Consider the following 19,170-nt stretch of genomic DNA (forward strand, 5'->3'; position numbering starts at 1 on the left):
TACTAAGAGTAAGCATGTTTAAGCACATTTATAGACCCTCGGGGTGAACTATGCAGACATAGCCATAATATCCTCAAATATGAACAGTTTTGTTTCTTTCTTTCTAATCTTCATATGTAATTTTCTTGTCTGTCCATATTAGGTAGAACCTTCAGTACAATGTTGAATAAAAATGATAAATGTCTTCTTGTCTCCTTTTTAACCATAATAGGAATGTTCCTAAAGTTTCCCTATAGAGTATGGTATTTGCTGCAGGTTTTTGGTAAGAGTTTTTATTTTTCTAGTGAACAAATTTTACCAGTTATCTACATCTATTAGGATTATCTCATTTTTCTTCCTTTAATCTAAAAATGTAAACATGATGTTGAAAAATCCTGGTATTTCTGAAATACACCTGTTCAACCATGGTTTTTGAAATGCTGCTGGATTCAGTTTGCCTACTACTCTGATTTCAGTGAAATTGAACTATCTTTATCTGGTTTTAGTGTCAAGGTTATGTTGGTCTCATACAATGAGTCTTGTAGCTTTCCTTCTTTATCTGTTCTTAAAAAAGTGTGTATAAGTGGAAACTTTTCTATTATTTGGAGGTTCAGTATTGTCATTCTGATTCAATACTTAGTATATTGTTATTTCTATGATGGTTTTCTCTTTGATCTATGAGTCGGTTTAAAGTGTTCTTAAATTTCCAAATATGTGAGGATTAAAATTTTGGTCACATTTTATTAATAGTTAATGATTTCTTATTTTATTTAATTTTCTTCAGAAAATGTGACATGTATGGCAGACATTTTGGAATTTCTCAAGACTTGTTTTGTGGCTTAGTACTTATTCAGTTTTCTAAAATATTCCATGTATGCTTGTGAAGAATATATTTTACATAGAATATTGGGGTCTATGTAGGTCCATTAAGTCCAACTTACATCTAAAATTTGTCTAAATTTTTTATGAAAAATGAAAAAATTATGATAATAATAATAAACCTATAAAAGTAATGTGAAGGGGACCATCCTACCAGATATTTAAATCTATTAACATATTAATTGCCATGTGAGTTGTATTTAACTCATGCTAGTTTTGAGCCCAGGGCCTTGTGAAGTATATATACCTCACACGTCTCTTTACCTTGGGAGCCGCGTGGTACGCAGGCAACTCAGGCTGCTGTGCTGTAGCATACATGTGACGTGATGGGTGGCCCCCTGGGCAAAACTAACTATGCAGTTAGTTCGTGAAAATCTTACTTGCTGATGTTCTTATTGTTACAATTAATATGGACAATTTCATTCTAAAAACGTGGATTAAATGAGTAGAAGTCAATACATTTCATTTTTCTATTTATGTTTACCTTTAAATTACACTGAAGCCTGACAAGTCAAGAAAAACACTTTGCCCTTATGAACTATTTTTCAAGTTTTCACATTACTTTTTACATTACTAATTTTCAAGTTTTTATATTAATTTTTTATTGATATATGTGTTGGGAAAAAGCATTCTACATGAAGTACGCATTACTTTTGCTGCATTTCCATGCTGTCTGTTTACATCTTCTCATGGCATAGCCACATCCTTTCTCAGCTTGTGTTTTTTCATAGCACATAGTACATCTTCTGGCAGAGCCCATGTTCTCGAGGGAACAAGTCACAGATGGCAACAGGAGGGACGGCACTGCAGTAGGTGTTTCATCTGTCTGGAGCAGTTTTAGGCAAACTTGTTCTTTGAATTTTGTGATCGAGATCTTTTTGTTCACAACTCTGTAGAGAATAAGCAAGTTCACCAAAGCTGATCCTGTGATAAGCTCTATTGCTAATTTTCTAAACCGCTATATGCCACGTCCCAAAGAACATGAATATGACTTCAGTTGATCTGAGAGGTCAATGAACACCTTCGAATTATTATAATCTGCGACCATATGTGGTTTTTTTACAGCACCTTTTCTTGTTTCAGCTGCTTTAGTGTCTTCACCATGCATGGTATTCAGCACGTGTCTCTTGTCCTTCCATTTGAGGATGACGACTCCCATGTCACTTTCTCGAGCAATTACTTCGTTCTGGTTCAGCTTCACCTTTGCTACATATGGCAGGTTTAGTATCCTGTTACTTCTTAGTGTATCCACCAGATACGTACAGCACTCAAGGAGTCGATGAGCTGGGGGATGCTGGTGTAGTAGCTGTCGGTGTATAAAACACGTGCACTATCTAGTAAACCTTCTAATAGCTTCATGACAACTGAGGATGAAACAAGAATGCCAGATCTTGCTTCCTTCCCATAATAAATTTTCACATTCCAGTTGTAACCATCTTTTAGGAAAAGTTTGAAAAGTTTTATTCCAAATTTATGACACTCATTTTTTATGTACTGTACAAAACTCAAATGTCCAAGAAATGGCACCATTGTTTTGTCAATACACATTTCCTTATCTGGAACTACAGCAACCTGAAACCTTTCGAAAAGTGGCTTGATCTTAAAGAGACGGTCATCAGGAGGACATTCTTCATTGTTAGAGAAATGCCACATTCTCAGAAGCATTTCAAAGTGGTTATGTGATAATAAGCTTTTCCACTGAATTATCATACAAAATGTTTTTTGACCAATAGTCCAGTAGTCTTGGCTTCTTGCTATGGTCTATCCAAAACAATACTCCCCAAAATCGTTCCATTTCTTGAGAAGTAACATCATACCACTTTTTTAGTTGGCAGTGGGGTTTAATATTACCCTTTTGTAAAGTCTGACTTACATAGATACTGGTTTCCTTCACCATGTAGTCAATGTTAGGAAGAATTTGAAAAATTCATAGGTGTTTTTTTCATGGAGATTTACTGCAGTTTCAGTTGGAACAGCAGGATTTCTTTCAACAAAGTCAAAAATCTTTATGTTACTTCCTGGAACTGACCCCAGCTCAGAGAACTTAACACTAGTCAATACAGGTTCTTCAGAAACATCTGTCAAAGAATCACTCCCACTGAAATGGGCTACAACTGCTTTTATTGTTTCAATAATGGATTTGAACAACCTTCCCCACTGGAAAGATCTGCATGCAATGTTCTTCCAGTTTTTCTTGGTGGGCTACAACTGCTGTCAGAACCGTCCCCACTGCCTCCACTAGGACGGGGCTCCTCTGAACATCACTAAAAAAATTCACATCTTCATCACTCATGTCCAAAACTTCGTTCACCATTTCCTCCAACAATTCCTTACACTCATTTTTTCTAGACATATTCTCTTGAGAATGAAAAATGCAAAATACACTTACATGATCATCACAGCTCTGGTCATAGAAGTTACACTAGAGCAGAGCTGGTGGCTAGGTGGGAAGGTCCACAGCGTGCCTGCGCCCTGTGAAACCTCTGCGCGTTGTTTTCACCGTCAATCTGCACATCTCCCCCACCTGCTGTCACCCTGCTCAGCCGGCCACCCACGTGTGCCACACGTGCTGGACCATGTTCTCTGATTACCATCACTTCCCATTGCGAATTTCCCCTTGAAAGTTTGCCTGGAGGCTCCTTGAATGAGGAAGTCAATATGATAGTGTGCAGTGCTGTGAGACCGTTACACATGCTTAGGGGGTGTGATTCAGAGGTCGTCATCCAGAGCCACCCAAGGTCCACTCCAGACACACCTAAATACCTGTGAAATGACAAAAGACTTAATTCTCAGAAGCAAATTCAATAAGTATGTCATGAGTCAATGTAAAACTTGATTCTAGCACCACGTGAGTTGCATATAACTCACAGAAAACAATAAAATACCAAAAAAAACAATAAAATAACAAATTTTTCATTAAATTAGAAAGGATTTGTTTGTAGTTTTTGAAGTTTTTATTCTGTTTTCATAATAAAACACCGTGGCCCCAGGGAAAAAAATTTTTTTTTCTAGTGTGGCAGTCAATGTGTTAAATAGATGTGATGATTAAATCAAAATAGTACACTTCTTGAATAAAAAAGACAGGCCAACAAAAAAGAACAGAAAGTCAAGAAATGGGGCTTTATGATAAAGCGAAACCACCAATCACTGGAGGACTGTTTAGTAAATACGTTGGGACAACTGGGTCCCACCTGAGAGACAAATCACAGTTGGAAACATACTCATATTTCATACCAGGAAAAGTTACAAATACTAATGATGTACATGTTAAGAAAAGAAATCATAAAAGTATTAGAATAAACAAATATAAATGTTCTTTTCTGACTGTTTCTATTTTTTATGCCACAAGATGGCAGGGGGAGAACCTTTCTAGTGATGACTCAAACTTCAGAACATATAAAAGATTAATAAATTCAAAAACATTGAAAACTCATGGCAAAAGAAAAATCTGAAATTCCTATCACATACAAAAGACTATTCTCCCTCATACACAAGAACTCTAAGAAAGAGGCCAATGCCTCAGTAGAAAAAAATGGCAAAGAATATAAAAATACAATTCACAGAAAAGAATATACAAATGGCTTTCAAAAATATCTTTAAAATGTAATTATTCTCATAGTAAGAAAAATGCTAGTTGAAACAACACTGAAATACCATTTATACCTGTAATGTTAAGAATCAAACTTTGATCGAATTCTCTTTGAATAGGCAGTAGAAAAGTAGGTATTCATTTATTGTTGATGAGAATATAATTTGGTACCTTCTCTATGTATCACTTGGTGATATCTATCAAAATGGCAAATACAGATACCTTTGATAAAGCAATTCCTCTTCCAGTAATTTATCCGGTATCATACTTATTATTTCTTTTTACCACACCATTGTTTTCCACCTTTCTTTGTCATATTTAGAGTGTGCCCTTTATTAACAAATTCATAACTGAAGGATATTTCCCTCTTTTGATAATCTGCCTTTTAATAAGAGAATTTAATTTATTTACACTTATTATGATTACTTATGTATTTGGATTCATCCTGTGTATTTTCTCCTCTCTATATTTTACCCCGGGGACAGAAGGATGTTTAACCAGCCTTCTATTGGGTTGATAGAGCTTTATTCATTCCCTCTACTCCATTCTGTTCTCTCGGAAGTAAATTTTATTTTTATTCTTTGACCAGGTTTCCTTAAACTTTAATACACTTAATTACTTAACCAATAACTCTATCCTCATCTCTGTCAATGCAAGGATACTTACCTTGACTCAGATCACCTTCCTCCCAGTTTCACCACTATTGCCTTCTAGTATCATAGCTCCACTTTGTAAACCTGCCATATTGATGACGATTTTTTATTTTTATAATCAAGACTTATATAGTCTTAATTTGTTCAATAATTTGTCTACTATTACCTCTTTCATCTCATTTCTTTGTTCTGTGTTCAGCTTACTTTTTAATAAATTTTATCTTTTAGTAAGGATGATGATCAATGGGTTAAAAAAAAAAACCCAATATTGGTCAAATACATTTAATTTGCCTTTATTTTTGAGTGATGATTTTACTAAGTTACATTGTAGATGAATAATTTTTGTTCTTTCAGCATATGAAATTTTTTTACCTTTTTTTGTGGCCACCACTTTGTTTATGAGAAATGTAATTTCAGTCTAATTTTGATCCTTTACATGTAGTCTGTCTTTTGTTTCTAGTTGCTTATAAATCTTTTCTTTGACTTTGGAATTTTATAGTTTTTCTGAAAAGTGTCTAGATATGCATTTTCAATCTGAAGATTCACATCTTTCTTCAATTACGAAAATTTCTCAGTCATTATTTCTTTAAATACTGCTTTTGTCCACACTCCATCATTTCCTCTGGAGATGCTTTGAGTCACACACGGGAGCATCTCAGGTCTAGGGATGTCGCCATGTTTCTCACTGCGTGACTTCCCTGTGCTGCCTCTGAGTTAGTCCTGCAGTTCTGTAATCCAGATAATTCTCTCTTTATGTGTGGCCAATCTGAATTTTTTAGTTAATGATACTATATTTTTTTCTTAAAGTTTTGTTTTTTTTAAATGAAATATTTTTCTGTTTTAAGCATTTTAAAAATATTTATTTTCAGATTTTATTCTGTTATTTCCATTTGGTAGTTCCAGAGCTTGTTTCTGTATTCACTGGTGTTCTTCCTTAGCACACTACATTAGCACAATGATGTGTCAGTTTTATTGTGAACCCATCTATAGTAGTGGTTGCATTTTCTGTGGCAAGCCCATGTACCTGGATTATGTAAGTGTTAACATTTTTGCATTTCCTTTCACCTGGGCCCCAAGGATTTCTTTTCCATCATCTAAGACTAATTTATTTGTTTCTTCATTTCTTGGCTTTGGATTCTTTGCGCTTCTGTTTCTCAGAGGAGGTTTTTCCCATCAAGAGTTTTGCCAAACATCAAGCTATCTTTCTGTTTCTACACACCTGTGGGAAGAGAATTTTCTAGCCCCTTTTTCACAGATGAGACAGCCCTTCGAGTGTCCTGGTTGTACGCAGGAGTCTGGGTTTAATTCCCTTCTCTTACCAAATGCTCTGCTTTCCTGAACTCCTAAGACATTAAAACCTTAGTCCCCAGCTTGTGATCTAATCCGTGTCTGACACTTCTAGGGTCCCCTAGTATCACTTCGAGGTCACCTCTGCCACTGGATTTCTCTCTAGCATCGGGTGAGTTCTAGAGCTTAGCTTTGCATTTAACACATTTGGGGGTTTATTTTTAGACTTTGTAGCAGCTTATGGATCCATATCCATATCATTCTTGCCTGCCATCTCACCCGAAAGCTACTTCTTTTTTTTACACTTAAGAGCATTTTTCATGTTAAAAAGTCTTATTTTTAGCATTGAAAATCTCATGTACTATTACATGATTTTAGTTGTATATTCAATATCATTGAAAAATATAAAATGACAAATTATTTTCAGTTATTCGTCATAACAGCATCTACACACATTTGAAAGATAATATTATAGGACATGTGTTTGTAAAATGTGTTATATATACCATCTGTAGACATTGCTTATGTTATATATACCATTTGTAAGACCTCTTGCAGTAACTCAACAGCTGCCTCAAGGGTTGAGAAACACTATAAAAGCTTATTTTAGAAATGACACAGTACATCCAAATGAGGTCATCATATATAAATATATAATTACACTTGTTCAGATTCGTTTGTGATTCTAAGCAAGATCCTCGGGAATTATTATACGAGTCATAACAACAGAAATTTTAATTGCTAATTGAAGCAAGAATATGGAAAGTATGAGAGTAAGTCTCTCATTTGCGTTTTTTTAAATGAAAGTCATTAACCTCATTGTGTTTCTGACCTTTGAGTATAGCATTACTGCCTTACACATTTGTTCTGGGGATAAAATGTTATATTTGACAGGCTAGGTGAAGTTAGAATTTTATTGCTTTTGACCAAAGGTCATTGTAAGATTTAAAGATCAACTTGTAGGTACAGTGTGATCTTTAAAAAGTTATAAAACATAAATTAAAAAAATATTCTGTGGGTAAAAAATATTTCATATTTCTGGAGTTAATATCAAAGTAATCGTTAACCAGTATATTAGCATATAAGTTCAACTGATATATCTAAAACAAGGCAGTTTTCTTTTAATTCTGGACTTCATAAACTTTAAAGAAAGATTCTCAAATTTGAAAACTGCTATTTTTATAGTAATACTAAAGAAATATAAAGTATAATATTTATCATTAAACTGGTTATCTAAGGATAAAAAATTTACATAACTGAAATAAGATTTTTTGTTAAATATACCTTTAAAACGACTTTTTGTAAATCTAAATGAACAAAAGAAGCCAGCAGTTTAGAAGAGCTCACAGCAATAGCAGTCACAATGCGACAAACACACAAACAAGGATAAATAAGGGATGTCGTAATTTATCTTTTCTTCAAATTTTGGTTTTAATCTTAAATTATCTTCAACATGTATATTTTAAAAATGGAGATCTCTTATTACCAATATGGATGTATTTTGATATGCTTGCATTTGATAATATTATAAAAAATCTCTTTTGAGGTTTTAAAAAGTAAACAATAAAAAATATGTACAGCTATTATGTATCAATTAAAAAATACCAAAAAAAAGAATAGCCGATTAAGTCCTAAATGATTTCTAGTGAAATGAGAGTAAAGACAAGCATCAAGAAGCCTTTCTTGATTATTTTTTAAAATACTCATAAAATAATATAATCACTGCAATGTTAACAAAAGTAGCATTTTATTTATAAAATACATAAAGTTTCAGAATGTGTGAATTTATAGAAATTGCCACACTCCGTCATGCTACAAGGTCAGTGTTAACCACCTGACCCCCACGGTGCACCCCGCCCTGTCTCTGGCCTCAGCGCCAGGTGCAGTCTTTCCTCACCTGGGGAGTCCTCTCAAGGAAGGTAACACAGAGGACACTTTCGAAAGGTTAGAGTTAAAATTCAACACATGCCTATTGAGTACTCACCTGTTATGTGCCAAGCACCCTTCTAGGCAATGACAAGCTCCCTAAACAACAGAACGTAGGAACGGTGATGAATAAATGATGAGGGCTACAAAGACAGCCCAGCAGGGTGATTGGCAGGGGTGGGGAGGCCTCACTGAGCTGAAATGGAGATGAAAGGACCTGCCAGTGACAGAGAGGTCTGCGGAGAGAGAACGGTGTGCTGTGGACTGAATTGTGCCCCTGCCAAATCCATTATGCTGGAGTGCTAACCCCCGATGTGACTGTGTTTGGAGATGGGGCCTGTAAGAAAGTAATGAAGGTTAAGTGAGGTCGTAAGAGAAGGACCTTAATCCAATAGGACCGGTGTCCTTATGAAAAGAGGAAGAGACACCAGAGCCCTCCCTCTGCGTGATCCAGAGGAAAGGCCATGTGAGGACACAGCAAGAAGGTGACTGTCTACAAGCCAGGAAAAGATCCCCCAGCGGAACCCGGCCATGCTGACACCTTGACGGTGAACTTCCAGCCTCCGGAACTGTGGGAAAATAAATGTCTGATTTTTAAGCCACCAATCTGTGGTGTTTTGTTACGGTAGCCTTAGCTAAGGCACCTGTATCCAAAGGAAGTCTCTACAGAGGATCTGGTGAGGCCAGGCCAGGTCAAGGATTTAAAGGGAGGGAATTACGTTGACCCCCAGCTTGGGGGGTGTGGTGCCAGGAGCCCCACGGAAGACAGCTTCACAGCGTCAACCGTGTCGTGCCATCCCATGCAGAAAAGGGGATTAGATACAAAGAAGGTCACTGGTGACCTTGATAAAAGCAACTTCAGTGAAGTGGTGGACAAATGGGTTGAAGAGAGAATGGGAGTGAGGAAGTGTTGACAGGGACTAATGAGAACTCTTTTGAAAAACTTTGCTGTGAAAAACAATGTGAAAATGGAGCAGTATCTGGAAGGAACTTTTCAGGGAAAAAAAATACATTAAAGAGAAGTTAGGTATATTATTAAAACACACACACACACACACACACACACACACACGCACATGCGCACACGCACACGCACATATGCACAAGTGCCCGATGGTAAATGGATAAGAAGGCTTATCAAGGCCTAGGCCAAATTTGTCAACAGAAAACAATATTATGATAATAAAAAAGGAACCCTAGAAGATATGCAAGCAGAAAGAAAGTTGCATACAAAGAATCACCCTGTAGCAAGTAGAACTATTTCTATAGTGTTTAAAGAAGTTTATGATCTCAAAATGTAATGGCAATTTGCTATTCTATTATTAAGGCAACAGATTTGCAATGGTACAGCTATGCCAAATAACTGATAAGCAGGCCAGAAAAAGAACTCATGAGAAGAGAATTTTTGGTAGAAAACAACTGCTGTGCTCAGTGAGTGAGGAGGATTTGAAGACCTGGAGATAATGTTGTTCTTTCTCAGTCTTCCATTCAATTCTTTTGTCTTTCAAATGTTCCCTCTTTTTTTCTCTTTTCTTGTTCTTTCTCTCATGCCTTTTGTTTCTTTTCAAAACTTTTGAGAATAGAAATCATGTGAGTTCTCAATATTTTTTGTTTGAGGGCACATTGTAAAATGGAAGGGGAAAAAATAAATACTGCTCTAAGCTACTTAGGAGAGACGCTCTTAAAATATAATGTCAGAGGAAGGAGGAAAGTAAAAGGATAGAAGCAGATATGATAGACAAACCAGTTATGGCAATATTAATATTAGAGCAGACTAAGACAAACTGCATTAATAATGATAAAGAGTACAAGGACATAAGGATAAACTGAACAATTAACCTGGAAGTTATAATAATGCTGAACCTCCATGTGCCCAACAACAAAGCCTGAGGGCTGTACATGTCATGTAGCCAGACTGCTTGGGTATAAGTCCCAGCTCCAGCACTTACCAGCTGCAGATGTTAGGCAAGTTATTAAACCTCTCTGTGCCTCAGTTTCTTCATACTGAAAACTGGGATACTAATAATGCCCACCTCTTAGAGTTGTTGTGATGATTACATGAACTAATACACACAGTGTTTACAGCAGTGTCTGGCATCATAAACATTGGTATTATTACTATTGCTGTTGCTGACGCTGTTAGTGTTGTTCCCCAAAACCACACAAAGAAAAAATAATAGAAATCCAGGGAAAAATTGACATGTCAACAATCTTAGTAGGAGATTTTTAACTTGCCTATCTCACTAAAATAGACGAAAGTTTGACAATGTTTGAGAAAGCTGTGAGTTAGCTGCAATAAAATATTTAAACAGGCTGTCTCATCTCTAAAGTCATTGCGAAAACAAAACAAATAAAACAATCTACATAACAAAATTGCAAAATAGAAAGAAAAAAGTAAATAAAAAACAATAACCAAAGGCTAACACAACAAGATGACAGCAGTTTAACAAGCCATAGCCATAAATGTAAATAACTTAATGTATTACAATACAAAGAGTCCTTGATCATATTAAAGTATAAAATTTGATGGTTTGCTACTTAGAAGAAAGAGAACAGGGTGCTGAAAGAAAGAGAATTAGCAAAACATATCAAAAAATAAAAAATAAATAGTACAGATGACACTTTTATGATGAAATTAGGTTACAAAATAAAATTATAGTTAACATTGGGCCTTTAGAAGCTGAATGATGTAGTGATAAATTTTTCAAAGTATACAAAATAATATTCTGAAACATTTCCAAATGCGCACAAATCTTTAAGAAAATTAGTATTAAATATATATTCCATAAACTTGTAGTGAACACAGTAAATTTTATACATATACAAGGAACATAAAGTAAAATTGATGTCGATATAAATCTACATGTGGGATCATTTTCTAAGCTCCAGTTCCAAGAGAGGATCTTACCTGCTTGCTTCTCTGGTTGGCTGGAGCCTCTGTCCCTCGCTAGCCCCTGCCTGAACATGCGTGGTGAATAGGAAGTTCACGAGCAGACTGTGGACAGGCCTCCTGCTTGGGATATTGTAGGACGTTCAATTCACCCAAACCCCCAGTAAACACTCAGGAACTTGCTGAGTTTGTTACCAGCTGCTCACACCCAGGGGCAGCCAGGCATGTGGCTGGAGGCTCCTGGATGCTGGGAGGGACATAGAGGGTATAAGAACCTCCTACTAAGCAGCATTATGATTTTTTATTTCAAAATCAGAATATTGGTTTGTACCCCATAAATGTTAATATATAACTATAATTTGCCAATAAAAAAAAAACACTTTCAAAAAACTCTCCTACTAATGTAAAAGGGAGTTTCTCAAAGCTCTTGAAAGACTCCTCACTTGATAAATGGAAGCTGGGTGCATTCATAAGGACTGGAAAACCAGGAGAATGTCACCTCTTACTGAGAACGCCACATCCCTTGCTCTGTATAGATGCACATACCTGCAGTCTGAGGCGGTGGGCTCCTTCCCATCTATAATATCACTGTCACCTCTGTCACCTTGCTGGTGGTAGGTCAGACCACTGGTACTCTGGACAATGGGGGACCTGGGCAAGAACAAATCTCCTGCCTGTGGGTAATTCCCGACTCACCATCTCATTTCTCAACTCCAGAGTTTTAGTCCCCATTCCCCAGTGATGCTGGACTCTACTGCCAAGGTCTGGACAGGAGGCCATGGGGGTGTTATTGAGGGTGATGCTGGAGCTGGGAAGAGCTGCTCTGCTCCCAGAGGAAGCAGGCCAGGGGAGATCGGGACATTTTGATTCTGAGGTGGCAGAGGCCCATTGGGGTTCAGTCCACTCTTTGTCCTCCCCTTTTCCTCTTGATGGCACCAACATTCTCTTTGTCATCTCAGCTCCAGGGCACAAGCTGGGAATCATGTCTGGCCCCTCACTCTCAAGTTTGCCACATCCCAGAGAAGGCATCCTTCACAAGAATGAAGTAGCGAGCACTCCTGTTGCACTCTTGCTAGAACTAGAACTTTGGGCACCAATCTCTTTCAGCTGGTTTTCTTCCTTTCATTTTATTCTCACATAGATCTCTTCAGCATACATCCTGTGGACATCTTGAGTCCTTCTCAACATTGCTTTTGTGCCAAATGGTAAAAAAAAAAAAAAAAAAAAAAACAGAAAAATGACAAATTATTAACATGCTCCCAATGTAGATTATATGTGGATAAGAAATTTGACTGTTCCTATTTCAAGGTCAATGATTTTAGCCTCATTGCTAATAGATTAAAGACACGATGACATACATCTGGTCATTAGGTGACTTGGTTAATAAAATCTTCCTGCAGTTCTAAAGAACTTGCTCCTCCGAAGTCGGTGACAGCTTCACAGCTAGTCTGGCTGTGCCGTGCCCGCTGTTGTTTTCACATGGTATTTCTTCTCTCTCTACTTTCAGGTAGAAATTGAGAAGCTGGATTACCATCATTATCTGCCTCTGTTTTTTGATGGGCTTTGTGAAATGACATTTCCCTATGAGTTTTTTGCTCGGCAAGGAATCCACGACATGCTGGAACACGGGGGGAACAAGATTCTACCTGTCATTCCACAGCTCATTATCCCGATAAAAAGTAAGTGAACAGGTGAAAAAGCATCACTCAGTTTATATGGTGCCACTTTTTGACAACTTGCTAATTAAGCAATAAAACCCAACAGACTGAGACGATACCCAGATTTTGCAGGAATTTCTGTAAATTGACTTATGAGGCCAGACAACCTAAATCTCCGAAAATATATCCTATCATCAATATTGCACTACGGCTTAGCTGCATAAATAGGCTAAATTGAATAGGGTTTGCGCTAATGTAAAATGTTCATAGTAATAACACAAGTGCTAACGTTAACAGACACATCCAGAAGTAAAATACATGTCTTTGTATATACACACGGCTAACTTCCAAGATTTTTTTAAAATGGCATCCCTACTTTTTTTTTTTTTTTTTGGAAATAGTTTATTTGCTGTATTAGCTTCTATCCCTACTTTTGTAATTATAGTATAGACACAATTATGTTGAGAAATTTTGAGGTGGCAGGATTCATAATTTTAAGGAAAAAAATATGGAATGGAGAAAAGATTAATGTTTTTAAATACCCCAAATTATTTTATCTCAGTGGGTTACCTGGGGTGATTCTAGGGTAACCCTGTCGCTGGCTTTATCTATCTATAAAATGAGATTACACTTCCTTCCTACAGCCAACTTACTCACACACAAGACCCTTCTGACTAGTTGTCTGAAATCGTCCCCCTTCAAATGCCTTTCTGAGTTTCCCTGTGAGACAGCCCCCATGGCTTAGAACAAGTGCCCTGGTGGCTTTCTTTTCTGTCTTCTTACCCAGGCCAGAGCTGCTGGTAACCCCAGTCATGGAGCCCCCTCACGGGCACAGCCGACTTCGGCAGGTAAAGACTCAGGAAGGGGAAGCCTCTCCTCCAGCCCGAGTGGCAGGCCTGCTCCCTCTCACCTGCCCCCTTCTCATCCCCGAGTCTCTTTCCTCGGAACTGCCTACCTGCACTGAGCTGCTGCCGCTTCATCTTTTGCTGTTGCTGTTAATGCAAAGCAGAGGACTGGCGCCTCTGAGCACTGCGTGGGTGAGCGAAATCCCACCTTTTTCCCAGTCAGATCTGTTCCAGGCATTTTCACCCCTGAATCCGGGCCCAACTGCCCCGTGGCTCCTGAGAGATGCGGAGGTCCTGCCTCCCCCACCCCAAGTTCTGCCTCGTCTCCTACTCCAGGGTGAGCCACTTCCCAGGGAGATGGACAGGACGCCTGCTAGTCTCCCAGCACCTGGGGAACACCACCCTCACTGCTCAGGTGTGTGCCTGCCACGTGGTTTGACCAGAACAGGAACAAAATAATTCAACACTGGGCCATTTCTCAGAGTCTGGATCATTTAATCTTACCCGTGGTCTCCTTCCATTGATTTGAATTAGCAGTATGAGAATGCTAGGTTTTTAAGAATTCTGCTCTCCCTGCTTACATAGAATCAACTTTGAAACTTGTTCTCGAATCTTTGAGATCTCTATAGAAATCTGTAACTGAACACGCCACATGTCCACCAAGAATAGAGAGTGAAACCAAGCACAAGGACAGTGCCATGTGATGTGAAAAGTAACAGGGAAAGAAAAAGGGACCTGGGAAAGGGACCTTGTTCAACAGCAGCGTTGCCATCCCCTCCTGCATCAGTGGAGAGAAGGGATGATCTTTAAAAGGGCTTCAGGGAGGATAGATAGTCCTGAGCCATATTAAAACCTTTTCCAAAAGTGATTTATTCTCTCCAAAGGGTCACAATTTTTGAATATGTTAAATTCTAGTTGAAATGCTACACTTGCTAAAGGATGATATGCAAGTTTCATTGATAAACAAAAAAGGCCCAGAACATTCTCCTCAGGAACTTTCTGTCCTTCCCCCACCCCCAAATCCATCAGAATAACGGCAATCTTTGGGTGCATGTTCTTTTCTTAAAAGATCAGCGCTTCACATTGCTATCACGGCCTTCTCAGGGTCTCTCTCTCAGAGCCCCATTGAAGACCCTGAAGGGAAGAAAGAATTGCTAAGTAATATTTGATTATGCTGTTTACAATTAATACATACCAAATTATAATTTTGCAGGCCAAGGTGAAGTGATTCTCAATTTTGTTCTATCTGTATTTTGAAGGCGTATAAATGAGTTAAGAGAGAAGTGATGTGTTGTAAGGACAAAAATATACAGTACACACATCCCAGAGGTCATTTGCTGATGAGTGAAAAGATTATTAAGAATTCAGTAAACATGATTTGTCAGGGAAAATTAGGTCTATATGAATCTGATGGTTTAAGCTTCCAGAGCAATGACAGTTTATCTTGGTGGATGCCATTGCTTGGTGTTCTGAGCTTCTGCTGTGGCATACTGAGCCCGGGTCTAACTCTGCTTCTTTCTTCTCAATCTGTTCATGTCACTAAAAGCCAGACCTTTCTTAGGAGGAAATGCTGCTTTACTATGCAAGATCATGCACTGTTCCAGCATAGTGGGAAAAACATTATGTGCATAAGGTACATCTTTCAGGTGGAATTCTGGAACAAGGCTAACTGATCTAGAAGCAGGCTGGTGTGCATAATTGGCCTAACATGTTAACATCTGTGCGTATCTTATTTTCAAACCATACTCTTAACATTATTTTGACTCTATCCAGGGGCAAAAATTAACCTCACTGTCACCAGTTAGCAGTTCTTGAACAGTTTTTTTTTCTCAAATTAAAACTAATCCCTATGAAAACAAAGCAAAATTTATAAACTCACTGTGAGCACCCAAGTTCTATAATAACCCAGACAGTGGGACCCAGACAATGGGTCTCGGATGCCTCTGCTCCGCCGACGTTGCTTTCTGATACAGCTACCATTGCTCCCCTCCCCTTAACCTCCCTCTTTTTTGATTTCCACCTTCTTGTGTTATTCTAGGTCAGAAAACTGCTAAATAATACCAGTATAAAGTGCTCAGGTTGTTAACAGAGCATTGATTGCTGGGAGCGACAGCAAGACGTTGTAGGGGAAGGTGAGAGCTCCTTTAGCCGTCTGCGCTGGGGATTTTAGGTTTACATTTATTCTATCTGTTTAGGAAAAGACAAATCCATCTCCATCCAACAGAGCAATACCAAGAGAGAGCGTCTGCAATCTCTGCATGTTAAATTCAGAAGAAGATTCAAACAGCAGTCAAGAGGACCAACAGCACCTAGAGTAACTGGCAAAGTCTGTGCCTGGGGATCTCTCTCCTCAATGAGAGCTAGAAGGAGAACAGCACCACAGCCACAGGGGCCACTGAAAACATCTCTGCACACAGGGAAGGAAACACCTTGCACGATCAGAAGAAAAGACCCTCACAACATTTGGTACAGGAACCAGAAGGAACTTGTAGAAACTTGTTTGCCATCCACAGGATTCAGGAAGATGGGGCTTCTAAGAAACAGAAATCAGAAGCAGAAATCTGTAAGAGGAGACTAGACTCAAATGAAAATAAGGCAATTTTGAGTAGGATAAGGGAAACTAAAAATGCTATGGGACAACAAAAGTCTCTGTAGGATTACAGAGAATAATCAAGTGCACACCGTCAAATTATAAATGTAGACAACAACCTTAAGAAGCTCTCTCAGAAAAGACAAGTATATAAAAATAAGATGAGAAAAGAGATTAAATTGGAGAGCATAGGACAGAAACAGAGATAAAAGTGATGTGTTCCCAAGGGGAAATATCAGAACAACAAGAGTAGAAACCATAATGACAGAGGTGACTGAAAGAAATTTTCTGGGAGGAAAAATATCTGCTATTATGCAGGTTGAAGAGTCTCACTGCAGTCTTAAGAAAATCGATGAAAGGAGACATGTATCGGGGAACAATTTGCCAAAAAGTTTAAATTAGAATGTAACGAAAAACCCTTCAAACATCTGACTGGGGGGTCGGGGGGAAAGGCTACCCACTAAGAAATAGAAGTAACCGAGGCTAAGACTTTCTGCAACAGTAAATTCTAGACAACAGAGCACTTTTTAGAGAATTGAGGGAGAAACACTACTTCACCCCAGTCCTCTGAGTAAAAAGCCTGCGGACTCACCTGTCCTTCACACAGAGGGGACGGAGGGTGTCCTCCAGCTCACGGAAGGCAGAGCAGAGTTGAGAACCCCCACGTGAGAATGTCACAGTTTGGAAAGCAGTAAGCACTAAAAGCCACTAAACCTAGGGTTAAGTCTAAACAGTTGACGGAAGAGAGTTTCAAGACTGTCCATTCCATCCATGTGAAATGTCAAATAATAATTTTGCAGTAATGGCTCTAAAAATCCAGAGATGGAGAAAATAAAAGCAGTTAAACAGAGTCTGTACATTAAAAGGACAAAAATTGAGTAGAGAGCAAGGAAGTGCTGAGAATCAAAAGCACAAAATAAGATAAAAAATGTAAAATCACCTCTATCAGCTATGAAAGTTAACTTTCAAATTTGCTTGTAAAAAACAAAATCTAAATATAAACACTCTCTCTATATAAAACAAAATACTACATAAATATTTTAAAATGAAAGATATATGGGACAAAGGAAAAAAGCAAGAGTAGTTATTTTAATCCTAGAAAAGCAGAATTTAAGGTAAAGAGGTTTCAAGTATATAAAAAGATCAATTTATATTGATAAAAATATTCACAATAAAGATTTAATAGTCATGACCCTCTGTGTACTGTCAACGATGACACCACATTTAAGAAATTATCAGCTACTTACACTGAGAGTTTTTGCCTCTGGAAGAAAAGTAGACGTCTTGACTAAGAGCTAACAAACAATGTGCTGCACTATCTGACCTTTGGCTCTAAGATACAGGCTCTTCACGACCCAGAGTGGGCAGCCTGCCCTCCGAGGCACCGCTTCCCAAATTTCAGGTATATCCGTAGACCCAAGTAAAATGCAGGCTCCAGATCAGTAGATGCACATGGACTCAAGATGCCACACTTGTAACACGCCCCAGTTGATGCTGGTGTCGTGGGGCTGAGGTGAGGCCAGCCAGGGCAAAGATAGCGCTTGGACACCCCAGACCCGACAAGAAAATCTCGGATGTGAGAGCACGTTGGGGGGTGAGTGGGAGGGAAATACATGGTAGCTTAATGGTAGATAATTCTCTACCTCATATTTAAGGAACAGGGAGATGCTACATCATTCACCTTAATGTGTAGGCAAAGAACCTTAGGTTTTGAGGCCTTAAAAGTAACCATTAATGAATTAAAACAGATAGTACATCATATGAAATACGAACAACAACAACAAAAAGAACCAAAATGCTATCAGCAAGTCCATAGTTTTTTCAAAGAAAGCCAAGGTAGCATGTAAAAAATAAAAATATAATAAGAGGACAAAAGGTAAACCAAATAATCTGTTGTGTCCGTAAGGAAATGGAGGGAACAATTTACTAATCACAAGAAAAAAGTCTTGTTTTGGGAACTTCAAGAGACTAGTTTTGATAGGGATTGCTGGTCACCTTGTATTGATAACAATTTAACCCTCCTCCAAAAACATGTCTTCTTTCCCCCTTCCACCTTTCAATATGGTTATATCACAATTTTGGTTAAATCAGTAGTTCATTTTTACACTACTGTGATCACATAAATGCCATTCACTGCAAATCACACACCTATTATGATCACATGTCTTATGCAACTTTCCTTAGCATTGATAATTGCCTGTTGTTTTACATGCTTGATTTCATATGCTTCCTAATTTTCCAAGTATTTCAAAGTCTATCAAAAGAATATTATTTTCCAAATGTTCAGAACATCAGATAATTCTGACTTATCTGATTTTAAGTGGATAAAATCCATTTTATTTTCTTTTCTGGAGACATTCTCTCTTCCACCCTCCATCCATCTGCTCAAATCAGGACCACGTGTCCTCTCGGCCTGACACTTCTGTTTCTCCTCTGTCATGTTTAACCTCCTTTCCTTACCTGTTTGTCTTGCTTAGCTCATCATTGTTATAGTGCACATCTTCCAGTAATTTCCTGGAATTATATGAAATGTGTATTATTTTAGGCCATTTGTATCTGAAAATTCTGCCATCAAACTTGATCACTAGTTTACCTATGTGGAAAGTCATTTTCATTCAGCATTTGGAGGTCATGTCTCTGTTGCCTCCCAAGTTCTTATGTTGCTTTGAAAATGTTGATGCCATCTGAATTTCAAGTCATTTGCCTGTGACCTGTTTCCCCAAATCTCTGAAAGTTTTTGTATCTTCTCTGTATCTTTGGTGATGTAAAATTTTATGTTGATATGTTTTGATGTGGTTATTTTTTCATCAATTTTCCTGGGAAATTTCAATTTATGTCTAACTTTTCATACATTATTTCTTTAACGAAATTCTC

General features: G+C 37.9%; 1 protein-coding gene across 2 annotated transcripts in view; it reads left to right on the forward strand.

Annotated features, from left to right (window-relative positions):
• The window catches only part of PACRG (parkin coregulated), a 443,717-nt gene that overhangs the window by 220,990 nt on the left and 203,557 nt on the right, over nucleotides 1-19,170 (forward strand). For both annotated transcript variants that reach the window (XM_045544706.1, XM_045544707.1), the window contains exon 3: nucleotides 12,711-12,882. In XM_045544706.1, coding sequence (XP_045400662.1) covers nucleotides 12,711-12,882 — 172 coding nt within the window. The remainder of the gene's footprint in view (nucleotides 1-12,710; nucleotides 12,883-19,170) is intronic.

This window comes from Lemur catta, chromosome 2, assembly GCF_020740605.2.
Source record: "Lemur catta isolate mLemCat1 chromosome 2, mLemCat1.pri, whole genome shotgun sequence".
Lineage (NCBI taxonomy): Eukaryota > Metazoa > Chordata > Mammalia > Primates > Lemuridae > Lemur > Lemur catta.